The sequence below is a fragment of the Malassezia pachydermatis genome (genome assembly GCF_001278385.1).
Source record: "Malassezia pachydermatis strain CBS 1879 chromosome Unknown scaffold6, whole genome shotgun sequence".
Lineage (NCBI taxonomy): Eukaryota > Fungi > Basidiomycota > Malasseziomycetes > Malasseziales > Malasseziaceae > Malassezia > Malassezia pachydermatis.
In genome coordinates this window covers 165,347-181,395 of record NW_017253143.1, presented here as the reverse complement: position 1 = coordinate 181,395, position 16,049 = coordinate 165,347, and the positions used below count along the sequence as shown (strand labels likewise).

The 16,049-nt window shown below is 62.2% G+C and overlaps 7 protein-coding genes across 7 annotated transcripts; 3 read left to right on the top strand and 4 right to left on the bottom strand.

Moving 5' to 3' along the window:
- Positions 1-35: 35 nt before the first annotated feature.
- Positions 36-810, bottom strand: Malapachy_0077 (hypothetical protein; the record flags this gene model as incomplete). The annotated part of the gene is given in 4 exon segments (XM_018134610.1): positions 36-158; positions 188-287; positions 311-402; positions 418-810. 4 exon segments carry the CDS (start codon positions 808-810, stop codon positions 36-38), a joined length of 708 nt encoding a protein of 235 aa, XP_017990960.1.
- Positions 811-910: 100 nt separating this feature from the next.
- On the top strand, positions 911-1,896 carry Malapachy_0085 (thump domain-containing protein; the record flags this gene model as incomplete). Its single annotated transcript, XM_018134618.1, has 4 exons — positions 911-1,105; positions 1,132-1,384; positions 1,412-1,620; positions 1,648-1,896. 4 exons carry the CDS (start codon positions 911-913, stop codon positions 1,894-1,896), a joined length of 906 nt encoding a protein of 301 aa, XP_017991004.1.
- Position 1,897: 1 nt separating this feature from the next.
- Malapachy_0042 (8-amino-7-oxononanoate synthase) lies at positions 1,898-3,097 on the bottom strand (the record flags this gene model as incomplete). Its single annotated transcript, XM_018134576.1, has 1 exon — positions 1,898-3,097. The coding sequence occupies one exon, from the start codon at positions 3,095-3,097 to the stop codon at positions 1,898-1,900; it is 1,200 nt and encodes a 399-aa protein (XP_017990933.1).
- Positions 3,098-3,212: 115 nt separating this feature from the next.
- Malapachy_0080 (hypothetical protein) lies at positions 3,213-6,154 on the top strand (the record flags this gene model as incomplete). The annotated part of the gene is made up of 2 exons (XM_018134613.1): positions 3,213-3,438; positions 3,465-6,154. The coding sequence occupies 2 exons, from the start codon at positions 3,213-3,215 to the stop codon at positions 6,152-6,154; spliced, it is 2,916 nt and encodes a 971-aa protein (XP_017991009.1).
- Positions 6,155-6,182: 28 nt separating this feature from the next.
- Malapachy_0063 (hypothetical protein) lies at positions 6,183-10,490 on the bottom strand (the record flags this gene model as incomplete). The annotated part of the gene is made up of 1 exon (XM_018134596.1): positions 6,183-10,490. One exon carries the CDS (start codon positions 10,488-10,490, stop codon positions 6,183-6,185), a length of 4,308 nt encoding a protein of 1,435 aa, XP_017990984.1.
- A 245-nt stretch (positions 10,491-10,735) lies between these two features.
- On the bottom strand, positions 10,736-14,113 carry Malapachy_0052 (centromeric protein e (cenp-e protein); the record flags this gene model as incomplete). Its single annotated transcript, XM_018134585.1, has 1 exon — positions 10,736-14,113. The coding sequence occupies one exon, from the start codon at positions 14,111-14,113 to the stop codon at positions 10,736-10,738; it is 3,378 nt and encodes a 1,125-aa protein (XP_017991185.1).
- A 210-nt stretch (positions 14,114-14,323) lies between these two features.
- Malapachy_0082 (hypothetical protein) lies at positions 14,324-15,964 on the top strand (the record flags this gene model as incomplete). The annotated part of the gene is made up of 1 exon (XM_018134615.1): positions 14,324-15,964. The coding sequence occupies one exon, from the start codon at positions 14,324-14,326 to the stop codon at positions 15,962-15,964; it is 1,641 nt and encodes a 546-aa protein (XP_017991011.1).
- Between the last annotated feature and the right edge of the window lie 85 nt (positions 15,965-16,049).

Genomic DNA, 16,049 nt, shown 5'->3' with positions numbered 1-16,049 from the left:
CGTGCAGGGGCCAAGGAGGGCTCTGCCCACGTGACTCACACCTCGCGCGGCACGCGTGGAGAGGGGGCCGCGACACACGCCTGGAGGACGTGCCCAAGACGACGCTGCAGCGCGAGGACGCTAGGGTCGTTCGTTTCGTAGAAGCATGGCACGCCCAGCTAGAGTGGTGAGTAGCTCGTGTACATACCTGCTCCAATTGCCGCTGCTGCTCTGCAGCATGATCGTCCCAGCGCTGGAGCGCATCCCATGCCCATTGCGCCTGCTGCGCTTGTGCGCGGCCACCGCTGCTGTTAGTTTGGTTCGTACGTACATAGGTCCATGAGCGCCCACAATGTCGGCGCGTTCGCGGGCCAATTGGTCTTCCAAAACGTCTTGAGCGTCGCACAGCTTCGTGTCAGTTGCCTACGAGGGACGTACCTGGCGGTAGGCGCGAACAAAAGCATCGTCCTGTGTCAGATGCTGGATGCGCTTGACGGCTTGTTCGTACGGCATGGTGCGTAAGGATGCCGGCGCAGCCTGGGGGGGTATCGAAGCCGACGTGGCGGCGGAGGCAGATGGCATGGCATGGCTTGCCACGCCGTGTGTTTCCAGGTGCGGCTTCCACGGGTCGTAGGGGGTATCGGACGCGGCTTCGTCCAGATGACGAAGGTAGGCTGGCCGTTTCGGCGCTGACTTGGCCCATGGCCGTTGCGGCGCGGATCGATGCTCGACCGTGGGCGTGGACGAGGCTGGTGCTGCTGCATCCTGCTGCGCACGTAGCTGCGTGAGCAAGGCACGCACGCCGCCAGGGTCGTCGTCGGTCCACGCCATGGCTTTGTGACAGCGAGGTGTCAACGTCTCCACATGGCCAATGCGAGGAGAAAACATCGCTCGCTGGCCGTCGCATTTCCTCTTTTTCTTCTTCTTCCTCATGTCTCGTGACAAGGCACATAGCGCCGTGCAGCAGGCGGCACGACGACGACGGCCTACAGGTGGGGAGCACCAGCGGCACCGTGCGAAGCTAGCGCAGGTCTTGCATACGCCCACGGCCACCGGTGTGTTCATGTCCTGTGCGCGCGGCAAGGAACGCAAGGCCGCTCGTGAATTGGCCGATGTGCTGCGTGAGGTACGTACGGGCCTACTTATGTGAAGTACGAAGCACGTATGTACGCGGACATGGACGAGGATGATATGGATGCGCTACGGAACGGCCCTGCGCCGCCGTCGACAGCGACGACGACGACGACGACGGCCTCGAAAAGCCACAGCGGCGCGTCGCACGACGATATCGAGGCGCAGATCCAGCAAGAGCTGGCGTCGTTGCAGCAGCCGAACGCCGTCGCGTCCGCGACGCACCATGATACGCCGACACGTATCTCCGTGTTGGACACGGATACAGAGTGCTGTACGTTTCTTCGATGACTTACCGCAGTATGCTTTCTGCAATGTGCGCCGCCTGTGGACGCTCATACGCTCGCCAAGCGATTCTTGCAGGATGTTGCCACGGATGGCGAGTCACGTAGTCGATATGTGCAGCGGATCTCACCGGTACGCATCTTGTGCCGAGCGGATCTCGAGGCCATTAAAGCCGCAGCGACCAAAGCGCTGGCGTCTACGTTCCCAGCGAGCCAACCACGCACGGTAGGTATAGGCTACATTGACCTTCAGTATCGTATTGAGCCGCGCATTCGAGCACACACCTCGCTATCTCGCGACGTACTCATCCCGCTCATTGCGTCCTGTGTGCCTTCGAACGCGGATCACCGCGTCGACCTGGCCCAGCCTGACGTGCTGATTGTCGTGGAAGTGCTGCGCAATGTATGTGGTATAGGCGTCCTGGACGAGTACGAGGCGCTCGGCAAATGGAATGTACAGACGCTGGCGACGCGGCAGGGCACGGTACTGTCGCGCACGTAATTTACAAGGACGCGTCCCATGCGAGCACACGCGCCAAGGCCTGCATCTCGTCCATAGTATTGTGCGCGTGGACGCAGATCCGTATGCGCTCCTCGTCGCGTGGGACTGTGGGGTAGCATACGGCACGGACAAGGAACCCGGCGGCTTGGAGTCGCGCTGCGAGTGCCTTGGGCGTGGCATGCCGAATAGGCACAATGGGGGCCGGCGGCAATGGCAGCGACGGCCGCGGCGGCGGTCGTATACCTACCTGCTGCAGCGCATCGTGCAGGCGTTGCACGAGCTGGTGCACATGGCGCTGCCGTGCCTCCAAGTCGTTCCCCTGCCAGGCGTCCAACACGGCTTGGATCGCCACGACTTGGCTTGGTGGGAGTGCCGTCGAGTAGATCAGAGGTCGCGCATAGTTCACGAGGTAGTCACGAAGGAGCGACGAGCACAGGACGACGGCGCCTGCACAGCCCCATGCCTTGCCGAACGTCATGAGACGCGTGGTCGGGACGTCGGCCATCCCAAGCGCCGCACACACGCCGCGGCCGCCGCGGCCGTACACACCGACGCCATGCGCTTCGTCGATGAGGATATGCCGTGCGTCGGCGTGGGGTACATGCTTTTGCAGCACACGGTACAGCCGATCCAGCGCACAGATAGTGCCGTCCATACTGTACACGCTCTCCACGGCGAGAAACACATTCGTCGGCGTATGCGCGGCCAAGAGCTCCGTCAGCACCTGATCCAACGCGTCTGCATCGTTGTGTGCGAACGACACGCACGCATGAGCCCGCGAAGCGCGCATCCCATCGTGCATACTAGCATGTACCAGCGCATCGTACACGACTACGTCGCCTGGCTGCGGCAGCGTCGTGAGCAGGGAGACGTTCGCATCGTAGCCACTATTGAACAGCAAGGCATCGGGCGCTTCAAAGTAGGTGGCGAGCGCCTGCTCCGTGTGCGTATGAAGCAGCGAGTCGCCGTCCAGCAGGCGACTGCCCCCACTGCCCAAGGGTGCCTCGGACGTGCGCCACGCCTCCGCGACGCGCGTACGAAGACCTGCATCCCGCGCAAGCGACAGGTAGTCGTTGGAGGAAAAATCGGTGAGTGTAGCTAGCGTCTGTGCGTGCGTCGGATCACGCAGGTGCAGGGCCCGCCGAGTCCCACGCCGCGTACGTTGCGCGAGCGCCGCGGCCATCTGCTCGTCCAGGGCCATGCCTAGCTGTCCTGTGCGTTGGTAGCCACGTGGGAAGGCAGCGACGCCGTGGCCGCAGGTGGAGTCGTTCTGTCGTTCTGTCGTTCTGCCTGCCTGCCTGCCTATCTGTCCGTCGATGCCCAGCGCGTTTGCGTGGCGCGTCCTTGCCTCCGCTGTGCCGGACTGTACGGCAGCAGCGTACGATCCTCGGCATGCGAAGGGCGGCGACGTGTCGCCGTACATCGGTACGTCGCAGGGCCACATCTACCGAGGCGATCCATCGTCGTCGCAGTCGCTTACGCGGCGGCGCATTGACCAGCTCTGCCCCATTCCTGGCACAGCGTGGATGGCCGCGTTGTCCGGTACGTACGCACTCTTCTCACACCAGATTCGTACGTGCACCTTGTATCGACATCCGATGCCCCAGGCGAGCCATGCCGGCTGCCCCACTCCAAAGGCGCGCGGCAGATGCTCGCGGCGTCATGGCAGGAGGCCCGTACAGATACGGCGCACGCCTCGACAACGAATGCCGCGGTAGCGCCGGCGCGTGCGGTCGGTCTGCGTGGTATGGACGAGGTAGCCCGTGCGAAGCAACGAGCAACGAGCGATGTGCAAGTAAGTGCGTTGGCCATCGCATGCAAGCATAGCCTCGTCCTGTACCGCTGGCACGATGGCCAGTTTTGGGATGCGAAAATCGTAGCGTTGCCACGTACGCCGCAAACGCTGGCGTTTGCGCCGGACGGCGGCGTGGTGTTTGTCGGCTATGGCGCGTACGAATATGCACGTGTTGTCGTGCCGCCGCTCCAGGCGTCCAGCTTGGCGTGGCGGGCCTTGCCGCCTGATGCGATGACATCCACAGACTGTCTCGATACCTGCGCCTGGGACCTGTTTGCCGTCTCTCTCCCGCGCGGCACCGACGCGCCCGAGGCACGCGCGACCACCACGTGGTGGTCGCGCGCGAAGCGGCCACGGGCGTTGGGCTTAGCGCAGGATGTCCTGTTGGCGACAGATGCGGGTGCGACATTTGTTGACGCACAGGGCCGTGCGTCGCGCGCGCACAAGGCCACGTCGACGCTCGCATGGGACGCGCCGCCCTGGGCCGCCTTCTATGCTGCGCCGTACCTTGTGCTGCAAGAATCCGCGCAGCAATGGGGCGTCTTTATGGCCTCGACGTTACGTCGTGAGCAAACGCTCCAGGTGCCTGACGATGCAGGCGAGGTGCGTGTGGTGCATAGTAGCCGTGGACCTCGTGATGAGGGTGCGACATCCGTGCTCGTGTACACGTCAGCAAAGGTGCCAGGGCCTGGCACGCTATGGACATGGGACCGTCGTGCGTGGGACGAACAAGTAGAAGCGCTCGCCGCGCAAGGCGAGTACCGCGAAGCGCTCGCGCTGCTTGACGCGCTGGAGGGACCGACCGATGCGACGTGGGATGCGCGACGGCAGCATATGTGTGCGTTGGTCGGCACGCAGGCCATGCAGCAGCGCTTGTACGATGAGGCGATCGACCAGTTTATGGCGATTGATATGAATCCAGCGCATGTGCTTGCGATGTACCCCGCCTCGATTTCCGGCGCGTTGGCGCAGCCGCGCTCGCACTGGCTCGCTATGGTCGGCGCGCCGGTGCCGCCAAAGGCGGCAGCCACCACTACCACCACCACCGACGACGACGACGATACCTCCGCGCTCTCGGCGCCGGCGCTCGATGCCTTGGCGCGCTTCCTCAACGATCGGCGGCGTTTGCTGCGGCCCCTGGTCGCGTCGTATACACATACGCATCCGCTCGATACGTCGGTCCTGCTATCGCTACCTGCGTGGGCATGCCCGCTCACGTCGCTCACGCCCGAGCAGGGCATGGCTATGGCCCAGGCTGTCGACACCGCGCTCTTCCACGTCTTCCTACGTACGAAGCCGAGCTTGGTCGGACCGATGTGCCGCGTGGCGAATTGGTGCCAAGTGGCGGACGTGGAGGCTCAGCTGCGCGCGCATGGCAAGATGGACGAGCTGCTTGCGCTGTACCGCGGCAAGGCGATGCATTCCGAGGCCATGGCGCTCCTGCGAGCACGGTACACAGCGGCAACGGCAGCGGCAGCGGCAGCGGCGGACGACGATGCGCAGAGGGAGGCGACAGAGCCAGCGCTAGCGCTGCAAGCGGCCATCCAGTACTTGCAAGCGCTGGAGGCAGACCATGTGGACTTGATGCTCGACGAAGCGCCGTGGATTCTTGACGCGGCGCCTGACGAGGGCCTGGCGATCTTCACGTGCGAAGAGCACTTGACGACGTTGCCGCCGATGCGCGTCGCGCATGCGCTTGCGCAGCACGCGCCTACGTTGGCCATCACGTACATGGAGCGCGTGCTCGCTGCGATGCCTGCAGCGGACGTACCGCCCGCGCTGCCTACGTTCCTCGCGACGCTGTACCTGACCGCCGCCGCAGCGCACTCCGACGTGGCCATGAGCACGCTCGAGCATTTCTTGCACACGTCGACGTCGTACGATGCCGCGGCCGTGCTTCAGGCGATGCCCCCACGTCCGGCAATGCCGCGTATTCGTGCGTGGCTGCTGGGCCGCGTGCAGCGGCATGCCGAGGCGCTCACGCTGTACCTATGTGACCTAAACGACATGGCCGCTGCGGCGCGGTACTGCGACGTGTACGACGGCGATGTGCTTACGTTGTTCGTGCGTATCGTGGTCGAGCATCGGCGTGCATGGCTGCCTGAGGCTTTGCGTGTGCTTACGCGGCATGCGCGTCACGTCGACATGGCGGCGATTCTCCCGCTGCTCCCTGCCTCGGTCCCAGTCCAGGACGTGGCGGCGCTTTGTACACGCGCGTGGCGATGGCGCGCCGCGCAGCGGGACGAGATTCGGGTGCAGCAAGCGCTGTACGAAGCGCAAGACGTGCGGCTTACGACGCAGGTGCGCGCGCTGCAAGCGCGGCATGTGCTTGTATCGGACGGCCGGACGTGCACATTGTGCCAGCGCCGCTTGGGCCACGCGGTGCTCGCGGTGATGCCTGCGACGGGTGCGACGATGCACTACTACTGCGCGATGAAGCCGGACGCTCCAGGCGGGATATAGTTCATAGGGTACTACAACAAGGTATCATCTAGGACTCGATACGTGCATGAACGTGCACGGTCCGCATTTCGTCGCTGTTTTTCGCCTCATGGACGTACAGAGGCACTTGCACGGCCGTGGCTGCGTGGGTGCCGGCATACGCGCGTACACGGACAAGCAGCTTCAAGGAGCTATGCGCCGCGATCTGGAGCGTCAGACGAACGGCCGGCGTGTCGCGCTGGCCACTGTGCACGAGCGAGAAGGCCTGGCCCGGCTCCTCGGCGGCGGCAGGCCGAGCTGCGTCGGTGGCCGTCGCGTCCTCGGCCGTGGTGGGCATCGCTGCCGCCGAGGCCGAGGTGGATGTCGTCGTCGTCGGCGCAGGGAGCGGCACGCCCAGCTGTGTGAGCCGTTCGCGGTACTTGGCCAGTTTGTCGACGTTGCCTTTGCGGCTGGCGATTTTCAGTTTCTGGTAGAGCGTCTCCACTTCCTCTTCTTCTTCCGTGGACAGCGCACGTCGCGTCGCGGCATCGGTGCTGGCCGCCACAAGCACGTCCAGCGGCGCAGGCGCACTGTCTGCGTCCACGTTGGCTTTCACCACAAACGTGCGCTGCTTGGACGTCGTGTTGGATAGCAGCACACTTTCCGGCATCGAGATGTGCGATGGCGTGCAAGTGCCAAAGTCCAACGTCGAGGGATCCATAGCAAAGTTCGCGACTTTGCGTACGCTCGCCTTGAGCACGACCGACTGATCGTTATCGTGATCTGCAATGTTTTCAACGAGCAATCGCTCGTAAAACGCGCCGGACAGCGATGGCGAGAACGTAAAGTCCACGCCGCGCTTGCCGTAGCCCGGCACGATGCCGTAGCGCCCGCGGCCCAGCTTGATATCGCCCGACGCAATGCTGCCGCTTTTGCGGATGCAGTACCGCAACGCCCACTCGCTGCGGTTCTGAATCCAGATTTTGCGCTCACGCTTGTCGCCCTTGTCCATGTGCCCAAAGTTGATGTGTGGCTGCCCCAGCTCCATCATGCTGCGGCACACGGTCGAGCGGACCATCAGGTCACGCACAGGCAGCTCATCAATATCGCGCGCACGCAGCGCCTCAAAGGCCGGGACGCCCGACGCTCGGCGCGCATCAAACTCCAGCAGCCGCAAAAACACACGCGAATCCTGCTTTCGCGCGGTGCCTTGGATATGTGGGCGCGTGCTGCCGTGCGGCGTGTACACCGCGACTACCTGCATCACCGACTGCGGCGGGACATGCAAGAGGCCCAGCGGCACCAGCTGGCCCGTCGCAATCGCCTCGCGCAACGCCCGCTGCAAATTGATTTCCGTCCGCACGAGGCGTTCTTCGGCCTCCACATGGCGGACGACCAACGAGGAGAGCGACGATGGCTGGCTTTCCAGCGCGGCGACGAGGCCATCCAGATCGAGCGCCGCCACGTCGTGGGGGTCCGCCAAGCGGTGGGGGCCTTTCCAGAGGCCGGTCAGCGCGGGCGAGGCGCTGGGCGCCTGCGCCGGCAGCGTAGGCGCCGCTGCCGTGGCAGCGCCTACGCTCGTCGCTGTCGTCGGGCTGTGTGGCGGGCGCGAACGCGGCGCAGGTTTCACCGGGCTCGCATGCGAGCTATGGTGACTCTGGCTGCTGCTCCGACCGCCTAGGAGCTCGTCGTCGTGCCGCGACGGCGACGGCGAGGGCGCGTCGCGGTGCAGCGCATGGTGCTTGCGTGCCAAGGTCTGCTTGGTCTGCTTGTGTTCAGGCCGGAGCGGGCCCGTGGCCAAGTCGAGGTACAGCAGCGCGCGCAGCAGCGAGCGGTCGCGGAACGTGACGCTGTGGCCGTACTTGCGAGTCGCACGTCCGCGGCTGCCGCGTTTGAGGGCCAGCGCATGATGTTTCTGCCGCGCTTCAGTCGTACGTCGCACCTGCTCGGCTGCGGCCGTATGCGCCGCGGGGACCGGCGGATCGGTCGCCATCGACTCGAGAAACTGCTCCTTGAGCGCTGCGCTGCGCTCTCGCTCCGTCACGCCCTGCCGAAGCTGCGGCGCTTTGACGTACAGCTGCAAGTCCTCAGGGTGCGCGACACTCAGTTCCAGCGCGAGGGGCGTCGTGCACAAATTCTCAATGCCAAAGCTGCGCACACACGACGCGTGGATGTTCACATCGCCGAAATCCAAAAAGTTGGAGCCGGACGGCGTGAGGATGCGGTAAAAGAGCGAGTGGAAACTCACACGCTGCATATCGACATTGCGTGCGCGCACTTCCAGAATCTGATCGTTCTCGCGGTTGAGCATATTCATCACCGTGATCTGCTTGCGGTACGACTCGTTGACGCGGCGTGGGAAAAACTCCATTTTCAGCTCCACCGTCTGCCGCGCAGGCACGGTGATTTCGTCCATGTACATCGAGAGCACTTTGGACGTGAACCGCAGCATGATACGTGTGCTGAGCTCCGAGTGGTTCGTCACAGCCACCTGCGCGGATTTGCGCGCACCGACACTCGCCATGCCAAAGTCGACAATGCGCGGCGCAAGCGAGATGAACGGTGTGCAGGTGCGTGTGCGACACACAATCTCCCGGCGCTGCCGTCCGCCATGCGCGCGTGAGTTGTCGCGCGCGCACGTATAGTCCAAGTAGACTCGGAACGTGGTCGTTTTCAGCTTGCCTGCCGAGTACTCTGCATCGAGCGGCTCACGCGGCGGGCGGTACGAGACCACGACGCGGTACTGCGCACCCGGCCGCATCACCAGTTCTTCCATCTGATTGTGCTGCGACTCGCCGCCGCCACGCAGCATCGCCATGGGATCGTACAGGCGCCGCGCGCGCGGCGGCTGCGCCTTCGCGAGCGCACTGACAGAGTACGACGCGAGACGGTGCCCTGCGCCGGCGGGCGACGACGACGTGGGCGACGTACTGAGCGGCGCGACGCCTACGACGCTGCTGGGCGCCGCCCAGCCCGACCGCGAGAGGCTGTGTGTACTGCTACTCAGCGCCTGGCTCGGCGACGTAGCCGCCTCGCTGGCCGGCGACTCGTCCAGCGGCGATGGGCTTCCGACTCGCGAGCCGGCCTGCGACGCATTCGACGAGAGGTCACTGTCCTCCTCGTCGCTCTCTGTCGCCGAGTCGGTAAGGGGCCGCGTCGCCGTGGACGACGAGGTCCCGCCCAGCGGCACGTCGTCATCGGGCACCTCGCTCTCGTCCATATCGGCGTCGCTGGCGTCGCGCGGCAGGGCCTGCTCGGCCAATTGGAACGTCGCTTCGATACCTGCGTCGGTGCGGAACATGACATCGAGCGCCGCGTCGCCTGGGTTCTTGAGAATGAGCAGCTGGCGCGTCCACTGCCCACCGCAGCAATCGCCAAAATCCAGCGGGCCCTCGTTGAGGACCATCAATGCATCGTCGGTCGCAGCGCCGAGCAAATTCGCTCGGACCAACAACCGCATGGCATTCGTTACGAGATGCGCATTGCTCAGCACGAGTGTCTGCTCGAAATTCGCATGCGACGCGCGCGGCTCAACAAGCAACGAAAACGCACGTCGCTCGCGAGGCGCGAGCGGCACAAACTGCGATACTACATCGTCGCCCTGCCGCGTGTCCAGCACACACACAGGGCTATCGTCGCACTCGTCCAGGCTGCGGACCATCAAGAACGTCTCGATTGCCGAGTTGTTTTTCACGTACACTTGGCGCGTGACGGTTTGGCCGACCATGACGTCGCCTACATCGGCGACCCATACGCCATCGCGGTCGGTTTGCACAGGCTGGGCCTCGCTGCCCCAGTCAAACTCGAGATGCGGCTCACAGGCATGCACGGCCATCGGGAGATGGAGGGTGTGCGAGGTCGTGTCGTTATGCACATGCAAGGCCAGCGACAGCATCGTCGCATGCGGCTCCTGCGGGTCCGACACGCACGAGGACGCCGCCTCGGTGGGGCCCGTCGCGCGGTCCAGCCGACGTACGCACACCTCGACAAATACATCGGCCGTCGCTCCCGGCGCTAGTGTGAGATGCGTGCATGTATCCAGGTTGGCCGCCCAGTGACGTAGCGCACGTAGCTCGGTCGGCTGTAAACCGCCATGCTGGGCCCACGCCACTGTGTTCGTCGCGTACGCTGTGGGAATCGTCGTGCCAGACGACTGGACCGACGCACGCAGCTGCGCAAGTCGGACGCCGTCAATGCTGGGCGGTACGTCGACCTGCACAGTCGATGCACAGGGGTTGCGCAACGTCATACGATGCAACGATGGCATCTCGTTGTCGTACACATGATCAAAGTGCAGCGTCGGTGGATCGCATACCAACAAGGGTTCAGAGGCGGCGGAGGCCGGTGACGACAGCCACGGAGGCCGATCTGCCGCCATGCTGCCTTGCCACAGTGTTGTGCTGTGCTCGCCTACGGCCACACGCACCAAGGTCGAAGGCACACGCACGCGTGGAGGGTGTCGCACTCAGCCGCGGTTCGCTTCCCCTGCGTAACGGCTGCGTGCATCCACCCAGAGACACACAGTCGTTTCGGCCGATCACCGTGCGAACTTGACACCCTGTCTGGCCTGCCCGGCCACGGCCTCCACTTGTAACGTTTCATACACATGTTCTACAGGCTGTCTTAGATATAGTAGGCGCTCGCGTCGGTTTTGTACGCGGCCGCCGAGAGGCGTTCGTGTGTCATATCCGAGGACATCGGCGATGGCATGTACATCACACGACTGCTTTCCACACGTGGCATCGCCTTGAGATCGTTGAGTTCACGCAGGAGCGCTTTATCGTGCGCTCGTCGCTCGGCCGTCGACATGTTCATCATCGACGCCGCAGGCTTTAGTGGCAACACACGCGCTGTCGCACTGCGTGGTGGTGGTGGCGCCGGCTGCGTCGTCGCCATATGGTACGCGGCCAACCGCGCTTGCAACTTGGCATGCGACTCTGCATTCGCGGCCACCGCCGCTTGGGCTGCGCGCTTGCTGGACGGATCCGGCATGAACGGCGCGCTGGGCGGCTTATCCCACACGGCCATACGCGTCCGTGTACGCTCGTTCGTGGCACGCGTTGCCGTCCGCTCTTTCTCTGCGTCGCCACCGCTTGGCGCAGACAGCAACGACGCACGCAAGGCGGCGACATTGTTCGTGCTGGGCGGCGTAGGCAGCGTGCGTGTCCGTCCGCCTGGGGGTGTAGGTAGCGGCTGTGTGGGTTTCGGCGCGCTAGGCAAGGCGCGTGGCGCTGTTATCGCCGTACGCGCCTGGGGACGTACGGCGTCTGGCACATGCACTTCCGGCACCAGCGGCGCGGCGTCCGTGTTGGCCTTGGCTGGGCTCGCTTGCTGCGATAAAGACGTGGGAAGAGGCATCTCGGCCTCTTCGTCCTCGTCCTGCAACAACAAACTCTGTTCGGATCGATTGCCCGCTGCCTCGTACAGCTGGTGCGCCTTGTCGAGGCTGGACGACGAGGACATGGACACCAAACCTTCCACAGAGCGACTCTTGCTGAGCGACGGGCGTGCCCTGGCCGGTGAGAGCGACTGCTCCCACGCCTTGGCCACATCCCCTACGCGTGTGGAGCTCGGCACGATGTCTGAAGCGCCCTCGCGAGGCGGCGTAGCAGAAGACGTAAGGCTGCCAAGCTGGACATAGCCCTTGGCAATATCACTCGGAAGGATCCCACTGTGACGGGAGCGTGGCTTGGCCTCCACGCTCGTTCCTGACGTGCTTCCCCTCGCACGGACCGAAGGCTGTGACGACGCAAGGGAGCGTGTCTCGGTCGGTGTCGCAGGACCGGTCATGGCATCGTCACTCCCGCTCATGTCCTCGTCTTCCTCGCTCTGTGCGACCAGCGAAGCGAGCTTCTCGATCATCGTCGCTTGCTGTCGCACACGCTTCTCCCAGTTCTCGACACAGGCCGTCAAGGTATGAATATGCGTTTGCTGCTGCGCGACCACCGCACGCAGGGACTGCAGTTCCGACGCCTCTGAGGGGCCAGGCACCATGGCCGACGATGCTGACGCTGCTAGGGCCACTGCGCCCGTGTCGATGGATTTCGAACGGAGCGGTACCTGCGGCGGCGCTACGCCACTTCGCGCTTGCATCGGCGATACACGTGGTCGCTCCGGCAGCGACGTCAAGTCGCGCATAGCCTTTTCTTCTGCTAGCGCCCGTTCCAAAGCACCAATGCGTGCTTGCAAGTGCATCGCTTCCTTGCTTGGACTGGCCGGCTCAGGCGTGTTGCCTCGCGTCGATACCAGCTCACGGAACTCCCGATGTGCTTCATCTGTCGCGTGCTCTTCACGCAGCCGCACAAGCTCTTTCTCCGTGCCGCGATTCTGTTTCTGGGCCATCTGTGCAGCATCACGCCATTCTTGCACTTCCGCTTCGAGCGCTTGGATCGTGCGTTCATGAACGTGTCGCTCGGCCTCTCGCTCTGTCTGTACGTCTGACAACTGCTGTCGCAACTCGGAGATCGTCTCTGCCTCGCTGGCGGTCGTCAATGGCCATGCACGTGACGGCAAGTCACTCATCCGTGGCCCACGTCGCACCGGCGATGCAAACGACTCGCCGTTGCTCAGCTCCAACACAGGACGTGTCGGTGTCATGGCCGCGACAGAGCGGCTGGTCAGAATAAGTCGTGTAAGGTGATCAATCTGACGACGTAGATCCTGTCGCGTCTCTTCCATCTCGGCCACTTCTCGCGCAGCCGCTGCACGCTCTTGCTCCCAATCAGAGGGCCCAGGCGTGCGTGGCGGCGTCGTGATCTCCTGATCTTCCTCTTCCTCTTCGCCGCTTGACGACATGGACGCAGATGCCAAGCGAAGACGGAGCGCTTCAATTTCTTGACGGTACTTTTCCAACAGCGCTTTATCGTCGACCAAGGTCTGACGCTGTGCCTTGGTGACCACCATCTTGCATCGCCGTCCAAACTTGAGTGTCGATAAAGTCTCTTGAGCTTGTGCTTTGGAAGACGTCACCGTACAAATCACGGCCACACGCGCATCTCCGCTCAGCGATGTTTGCAAGAGTCGTGTCAGCTTCGAATCACGGTACGGAATATGTGCATCGGGCGCTGTACTTGGCTCTGTGAGCTTCGCAATCACAGTGCCCAGCGTCAATAGGGACTTGTTAATAAAGGCACCCTCTTTACGACGTGCCAGCTCCGAGGCTGCGCGCTCTGAGCCGGCCAAATCGATCAGATTCAGCTGACTCACCCGCACAGCCGAAGCCGTGCCCGAGGCCACTGCTTCTTGTTCACGGCTTTCGATCGTGATTTGAAACACACAGTGGCTTCGGCTACTGCGTGTGTTCCAGTCTGTGGCCCCGACACGTCGAGAAGCTTGGCCCTTTTCCAGCAAGGCCATGACTTCTAAGGGCGATGTAACAATCTCCTCATGCATGCCACTCAACACGACACGCCCCTTCTCCTCGAGAATCCGAGGCGGCCGCGCATGACTTTGGCCATTGATCAACAAATCCCGGAGTGTCTCGTTGTAGATCTCAAGGTACGAAACTCGAAGCAGGTACTCTCGCGTCGGCTCCTCTCGAATCATCGAGAACACATCCTTGACAGCACGAGGGATCACACCTGGCTCTCTCTTTGTACCAGTCATCGTATAGGTTTTACCACTCCCCGTCTGGCCGTACGCAAACACAGTACCATTGTACCCTTCCATGGCAGCACGCACAATGGGGTACACATTTTTATCGTACAGTACACTGGTGCTTTCGTGGCCAAGAACCAATGTATCAAAACGGAAGTCGTACGTAGAGAGTCCATTCATATTTGCGTCGTCCTCGTCGCCTCCCATGCTGCTTGAGCTTGCACTGCTAGCACCCAATCGACGTGCAAGCGATGGGTGTTGCTCGGTAGGCATCATACTCTTTTGCTCTTTATCCAACTTCCATAGGCCTGCATCGTCTTCGCCTTCCAAAGGGCGGAGACGCACACAGACCGCCACATTCTGGCGCGGCCCACCACTGCCAGTCGCGCTCACGTCGTCGGCCATGGGTGGCATATGGCGTGAGAGGCAAAAGGCTCTCTGGCCTCGTGTTGATGTCAAGACCTCCACATAAAGCAACATCTACTTAGGTCGTGTTTGGCTCAACGCGCCATGGGGCCAGTGTTGCTCTAACTTCCTCCACCCGCGGCGTGTGTTTTGCGTCCCTCGCTCTGCGTGGGTTTGCTTGGATTGCCACTCCTTGTCTATACCCTATTGATGGACAAAGAAAATACAGAGCCGTTTGTGGCACCACAAACGCCTCATGCTGTGCGGAAACGCAATGCCGCGCTGAACGATACCAATGCTGCTCCCAAGCGCGTGCAGCGGACCTACAAGAGTCAGCATCCGTCCGCCATTCCTTTCCAACCGAGCCACAGAAACCCTATGTCTCCGATGCATGGGCTGCTAGATCATATCGAGTCACTCTCTCTGGATCCTCACACACGTGAGCGGATTGTCGGCATGCATAAACAAGCATCGGCTGCCCCGCCAATCGCCCACCGTCGCCGATCCATCTTGCGTTGGCTCCGTACATCACGCCGTACGGCTACGCAGCGTATGACACCCTCAGCTTGTGCTTATCGCTTGAGAATCCCGGCCAAACAGCTGCCTCTAGAGCCGGTGCGTCAGCTTCGCGTCGCGCTCGCCTCAGAATCGCCTGCCTGGGTCCATGGATTTCTGAGCTGTGGAGGCTACCAGTGCCTTCTTGCTCGCTTGGGTGAGCTGCTTTCCATGGAATGGCGCGAAGAGCAGCATGATGATATGCTTTTATACGAGATTCTTCGCTGCATGGTTGCTTTGGGCTCATCCGAAGAGGGGTTGCGAGCCATGGTATCACAGGCGCCGGCGCCGTACGAGCAATTGATGGTATCGTTACTAACAGGCCGTTTGCCCTCCGACCTCAACACGCGGCGTATGGTAATAGTGTTACTTGCCCAACTACTTCCCCAAACTATGCCGACGGACGTTCTTGCGCAGCGTATTGTACACACTGTACCTGTCAACGAAGCACCATGCGTCGAGGCTGCGTCAGGTAAACATGATGGCGCCGTGTTCGCAGCGATGCTCTTGCACACCAATCGTCCTGCTGCTTTGGCCTCCAAAGTGGACTTTTTGCAGCGGCCATCCGATCACAAACCTCTGCGTGCGTTGGTTGCTCAACTTCATCGTATTTGCTCCGAATTCTTCTGGATTTTCTGCCATAAGGAAAACAAGGCTTGGGATTGGGAGACTCTCGACTTGAAAACCGTCATGGCCCCCCAAGTACCTAGCGGGATGACAGGCAGTGTGGAATGGGAAGCCATTTTGTACGTGGAAACGACTTTGCGTCTCCTTAACGGCATTACACACTCTTTCCTGTCCACTCATCCTGCTGCTGCTCGCGTGTGGATGCAGGAGCTGGATGAAGCAAACTTGGACCAGGTGCTAGAGGCCCTGCAACTCGCTTCACAGGCGTATTACACGGCTATGCATGCTGAACTTGCTCATTTCTACGCGCTTCGTCGGCAGGTGGACACTACAGCTGCATCTTCTGCTCTTCCTCTCGCAACAGCGGCCCCGCCGTCCGTCGCGTCGGAGGCGTCACAACCGCCTAAGGCATCCCCTGTACCACACCAGGCACCTTCCTTCTTCTCTCCCATGTCATTGCCGGTGTCCAGGCCCGCCTCTTCCATGTCCTTCGACATGCCGAAACCACGGGCCTCGAGTCACGGTACTGTGACGCGTGTACGCCATGTGAGTGTGGAACGTGTCTCGATCCCCATCACGCCCCGCATACCCTCTACTACCATGTCACAAACGGTAACACCGCCAAGGGATCCGTTATGTGACATTGACCTCACTCCTATACGATTTTAAGTACATATAGTTGTAAAGTTGACGAGCCTTTCCCTCTGAATTGGTGATTCGTCTGCGACAGGGCCACCAAAAGTGGAGGGCCCAC